At 37.4% G+C, this 5,983-nt stretch overlaps 1 protein-coding gene across 1 annotated transcript in view; it reads right to left on the reverse strand.

The window, feature by feature from the left end:
• LOC106001520 (cytochrome P450 2C19-like) overlaps positions 1-5,167 on the reverse strand; it is a 23,057-nt gene extending 17,890 nt beyond the window's left edge. Inside the window, exons 1-4 of the mRNA XM_013036616.1 lie at positions 5,000-5,167; positions 3,692-3,854; positions 3,374-3,523; positions 870-1,030 (exon numbers count right to left, since the gene is read on the reverse strand). Coding sequence (XP_012892070.1) covers positions 870-1,030; positions 3,374-3,523; positions 3,692-3,854; positions 5,000-5,167 — 642 coding nt within the window. The remainder of the gene's footprint in view (positions 1-869; positions 1,031-3,373; positions 3,524-3,691; positions 3,855-4,999) is intronic.
• Between the last annotated feature and the right edge of the window lie 816 nt (positions 5,168-5,983).

A 5,983-nucleotide genomic window follows, 5' to 3' on the forward strand; every position in this document is an offset into this window, starting at 1 on the left:
TCTGATTGGAAAACAAACCTGTGGGAAATGTAAGCTTTCAGTAAGCACCTGGATATCCACTGATCCACTAGGCATCAATCAGGACCTGAACAAAGCAATTTATAGGAAAATCCCTTTGGGATTTATTGGGAAATATCAAATTAATTGCTTAAGCACATTAACTTGAGTCAATCCTCTAGGCTTAGACATCTTTCTCAGCTGATTACTTTATATTGTTTTTCTTCCATTTCAACATCAGTTAGCTGTCAAAGGTTCTCATTTTGACATGTCCATATATAAATAAAATGCATTTTTCCTTTTGGTGCCAGTACCAGGGTTTGAACTCAGAACCCCAGACACTTGCTTCACTTTCTTGGTCATGACTGGTTTTTGCTGACTCTTTGGGAGATGGATTCTGTCACACTTCTTTGCCCTGGCTGGCTCAAATCCCTGATCTTCCAGGTCTCACTCTCCTGAGTAACTAATGTTTATCAATGAGCCAACAAGGCCCAGCTACACAATACATCTAGATGAGACAATATATCTAGACTCATCCGTTACTCTCCCTCATCATTTCCTTCCCTGTTTCCTAAACGAGTTTCAACATGCTACATTTTGGAACTGCAGAAAAAAACCCAGACCCTTATCTATTTCCCTGAAGTTATATCAATTGAAAGTTGATTAAAGATTTTAATATAAAACTGGAAACTAATAGGGAAAATGCTAGAATGTGTGGTCATAGGCAGTAATTTCCTGAATGGCACTCTACCATTCTTTAGGTAGCACTGTTGGGTCCAAGTATTCGCCTTACTATTTATTCAATTTGGGTCTGTTGAACAACAACAAAAAAAGACAAGTGTTTTCTTAGGAAGAAAAGATCTTGGCTTCACCTGTATCCATGGTGAGCTCAGCATCTCAACATTCTCATTCAATTTCTTCATCAAGTTCAGGAAGTTCTGGTCTTTATAATCAAACCGATTCTGGAAAACAATGGAGCAGATGACATTGCAAGGAGCACAGCCCAGGATGAAGGTAGGGTCACAGGGTGAGCCTGAAGAGTCAGAAACAAATGAAATATACATATGAAATACTGTACTCAGCCTTGTCATCTTTACCAATTTTTATTACTGTTTTACTTGTAAATTCCTCTAACAGCCAAATTTCCCATTTGAATTAAACCTGCATATCTTTAACCTGAAACCTGAACTGGCCAGTACAAACCAACTAGCAAAATAATGTCACTTCATACAAATTGCCTTTACCTATAGTCTTTCAATCAGATATATGCTATTTTGGAAAAAGAAGACTTTTACATACCTAATAGTCAACCATTCAGAGTAGCAATATATCTGTTTCCATAACCTATAGACTACACAAAACTGAGAAAGACTGTGATGGAATATCAGGTGTCTATAGCTTTTTTGAATCACCAATGGAGAGACACTAAAGAGAGATTTTACCAGAGTTCAAGTACTAGAATGAACCAAGATAAAAAGCAGAATGCTTTCATGTTGCATGAGGAAAAAGAGTAATAACTAAGTTTAAGCCTGTTATTAAATGTAAATGTCAGGTAAGGCAAACAAAAACATAGCATTAATAAATGGGAGATTTTTTTTCATTTCAAAATTTATAAGTAAATTTCCTCTCCCTAAGGAATAAGTAGACACTAAGTCTAATCAAACACAAAATTTAATTTATGGACAGGGCGGAATTTTTGAAATTCTGCAATAAACATTATATACATATATATTTAAATTTGTCTGCCTCTCAGGTTCTATTATTTGACAGATTAATTTTATTTTTGGCACTCTGTACAATGAAATGGCTATGAGCAAATCATCAACATGTAAAATGCTACTGAGTTTAAACTGAAAGTAAATAGTCATGAATTAAAGATATTGTGAATTGACATGGGTTTTTTGGATTAAACAAGTGTCATTGAGCTGGTTGCATATATGTAGGCTAGTTAATGATTGAAATGAGTCTAAGCTCTCAGAAAAACTTTTATTATAACTATGAAGAGGGCAGTTATTTGGGAATTCGTTGAGATTTGCTATGACTGCAGGTGTGACATTCACAGGTTAAATCTGATTTTGTCGTTCAATTTATTTGGAACAATGAATTTAAAAAGCCAGGTTATGTGGAATCCGAGTGGACAATTCTATCCATTGTAACTATAGGTTAGTAGATTTAGGTAAGCGTGTAATTAACAGAAGATTTTTAACATAAAATCCAATACACATGGAGATAAATTGAAAAATGAGCTAGAATACACTAAAAGAAGACTGGATAAAGAACTGATCATAATAGTTGAAATATAGCTAATTGTGTGTATTTTACAGATAGAGAACATATTTATTCAAAATACATAAATAAAATTCTAAAGTACTGGGTAAGAAGAAATAAGTAATGTTGACCTATAGAAATTGTACTGTATTTTCAGAGAAATAATTTTTGAAATGAATTTTATTGAGACAATAAAGCAAATAAAATCTTACACCATACCACTACTATCCAAAATTGTAGGCATGGATACTGACAAATCACTGAAATGTCAATGATAATAAGCATACCATATAATTGCATCTTTGTGGGTAGACAGGGTCATTACCACACTGTTCAATTAGCGAGCACGATCATGCAATGGCTATATTACATAACCTCAATTATGGTAAGAGGGAAGCATTGTTCCTTAACTCTTCAGAAAAGAAACAGAAAATATCTATTTTGCCAGACACTGGTGTGTTAGGTCCGCACAGAAAGCCGGAGGCTAGAGGCTCATTCCTTTGGTTCTCTCCTCTTGAATCCTAAAGTCCCTGGCCAGCACCTGAAATCCAAGCAACTGGCATGCCTGGGTGCAGCTCAAGGTCCCTCTGAGATTATCTCTGCTTCCACTGTGGACACACCCCTCCCCGCCCTTCCCTATATAATTTTTCTCCTTCCCTCATAATCTCTCTTGCTCTGCCCAATTCCATTTTGTGAGGGTAAAGTTTGCTCTCTCCCTCTCTCAGTAAACACTCATCCCTTCAACCACGCCAGAGTGCCCTTTTGGCAACCTTTGCATGATGATGTGATGTTCTTGACCAGAACCCAGATACTCAGGAGGCTGAAATCTGGGGATTGTGGTCGGGAACAAGCCCAGGCAAACAGAAAGCTGCAAATCTCTCACCAGCTAGAAGCTTGAACTGTAGGTGTAGCTGAAATGGTAGAGCACCAGCCATGATGTGGACAAGAGTTTAAAGCCCAGAGTTTGAACCCCAATTATTGCATAAAACAAAAAAATTACATTCATGGTTTCTGATTGGAAGACAAAATAACGCATTTCTAAAACAGAAGGGACTTATTGGAGCCTTTTATATTCCTCTCTAAAATAGTGATATAAAGCAGCTCCCACCCTTGCTTTTCCTCAACTCCTCCACGAGGCAGCGGGCTTCCTCTTGAACACGCTCTTCAATGCTCCTCTTCCCCATCCCAAAATTCCGCAAGGTTATGAGTGAGAAGCGCCTCATCTCTCTCCATCTGTGTCCGTTGCTGAAAATAATTCCTAAATTAAGGGGAAGCAGAAACATGAATAGAGAAGTCAAGCAAGGAAAAGGAAGCTGACAGATGGCAGGTACAGGGATGGCCAAGGTTTGGCTCTTTTTCCATCCTCCTTATCAACACATCCTCTGCCCACACACAAATATACATACACATGGATATGTACACTTACCAAGGCCTCTATTAACTTTTTCAGCAAATGGGAACCTGCCTCTTCCAGAGAACTCCTCCCCAAGGTCAATCAGAGCTTCCTTCACTGCTTCATATCCATGCAACACCACGGTGGGCTTCATGCCGAAATACAGAGTGAACACAGGGCCATAGACTTTTGAGAACTGGAAAATGAAAAGAAAAAAAAATACTAGTGAAAGAAGCCATTATTTGTTCCTCAGAGTGACCCTGAGCAAAAGTGATATCATCATTATATTTTTTATGCTTCTTTATTTTGGCAAACACAACTTAAAATATTTGCAAAGAATATATGTTATAAAGGAGGTTTACTATAGCTGTCACTTGGTGATGGCCTATAATGTGCCATGCAATGGACGGGCAGGTGATACAACATTATCATTCATCCTCACATCAACACACACAGAAGGCTTGTCATGATTCACAAAGAACAAAACAAAGGTCTATGGATTCTAAGTTCATTTCTAGAGCACCATTGATAAGGCTTATTGGACATTCCATGCTCGGTATATGTTTAATTCTCATTTGTACTCCTAACCAGCATCAGATTACTGCTTTCAGATAACCTCTGAAGCTCTAACTGGTGAGAATATTACTTTCTTTGACAAACAAGAGAAACTGCAGTTTTAAGTCAGCACAGGTGTTTCTATAGGCAAGTGCAGTTTGGGATCTATCGGTATTAGAAGCAGAGGGTGGGCCCCGCAGAGGCTGCTCTAGTACATGAAACATCCTCCCAAACAATTTCTCACCCAGCAGCATTTTTTGCTCCAGACAAAGGTTTAAGCAAAAATCCAGGTGGACTCTGATACCATCAGTATCCCCCTAAATGGTCTCATGTCTTTATGTTCTCTCATCCTCACAGATAGCTCCTTTCAATCACTCACAGCTTCTCAGAGAAGTTAGCTTTCATGATTTTTTTTAAAAAAATCAATGTCTAATATGCTATATGACTTTTTGAATTAAACATTTAATCACAGAATTTCCTTACCATGGAGCTTCAGGAAAAAAACAATCATCATAAATTTGACTGTCTAAGTAAGATGGGGAGAACCATCCATAACATTTGCAATTTTGTGACTGAGACTAAAATAGAGAGTAACCCACTCACATAATACATTACTTCATTCCATGACTAAAATACAAACTGGAATTGTCACAAGCATGTTACACTTTTTACAAGGATTTTGTTTTATGATAATAAATCAGGCTATTCTACCTTCAGCAGTACATTGGAAATATGGCTTCATTAATACCTGTCAGAGACCATTAGGCAAACATGAAGAGTACTTACCTTGGTTAAAGATTTAGTGATGTCTTTAATATCAACCTGCAGTGTATTTCCTATAATTGGGAAAGGAGTGGGGCCTGGAGGGAGCTTCCTTCTCCCAGAGTTCTGTCTCCATATTGAAAAGAGAAACAGACAGGAGATACCCAGCACCAGGATAACTACTGGACTCATTGAGGCCTTTTCTTCTGAGAGTAGTGTTAGCTTGCAGGGAAGACCTTTTATAATGCTCCCTGAGACTGTAGGTGTGCCTCTTTAATGCTTTAGTCATGATTAAGTACAAGTTTACTTTAATCTCTTCTGATTAAACTTTGTCATGATAGAGATAAAAGTAGAATGACCTGTACACATGTCCCTCTTTCCAGAGGGCAAAGAGGCAATTGTGATTTGGTTGCACTTGTTAGTGATCAAATACTGCTACTTAAAATACAAACCTACCTGCTTTCAATGTTCAGCTATGGTTGAGAAGTATTAAAGTCAACAACTTGAACATTATTCAAATATGGTATTCATTTAAAAAAAAACTTTGTTGCTATTCTAAGGTAGATGTACAGAAGGGTTACAATTACATAAGTCTAATAAAGAGCATATTTCTTGATTCTCAGATTAGTGACATGTTGGGAAGTTTTGGAAATTAGGGTATTCTGTATTTTCCAGGAAATGTGTATTTAAACTTGTTTTTTGCTCTATATAAAACTTCCAGATGTGTTATCACTACTGAGACTCTTCAACAAGTTGGTAGACCTGTCCATTGTTATTTCTAACCAAATGTAAAATACCTAGCATCAGTCCTGCATTTTGAAAAGCCAAATATATATTGAGTACTGATCCAAAGTTGCAGGTCCTTGATCATTATAGAAGAGAAAAACGGAAAGCTAAGATGTATATTATTTTTCTTTTTCTAGTGAGGTAAGGGAGGAGCAGGAGTACAGAGCTGTGGATGCCACGTGGCTCATAGGTGGAAGAGCTAGGGTTTCTAGGAGATGTCTC

Source organism: Dipodomys ordii, unplaced genomic scaffold (assembly GCF_000151885.1).
Source record: "Dipodomys ordii isolate 6190 unplaced genomic scaffold, Dord_2.0 Scaffold304, whole genome shotgun sequence".
NCBI lineage: Eukaryota > Metazoa > Chordata > Mammalia > Rodentia > Heteromyidae > Dipodomys > Dipodomys ordii.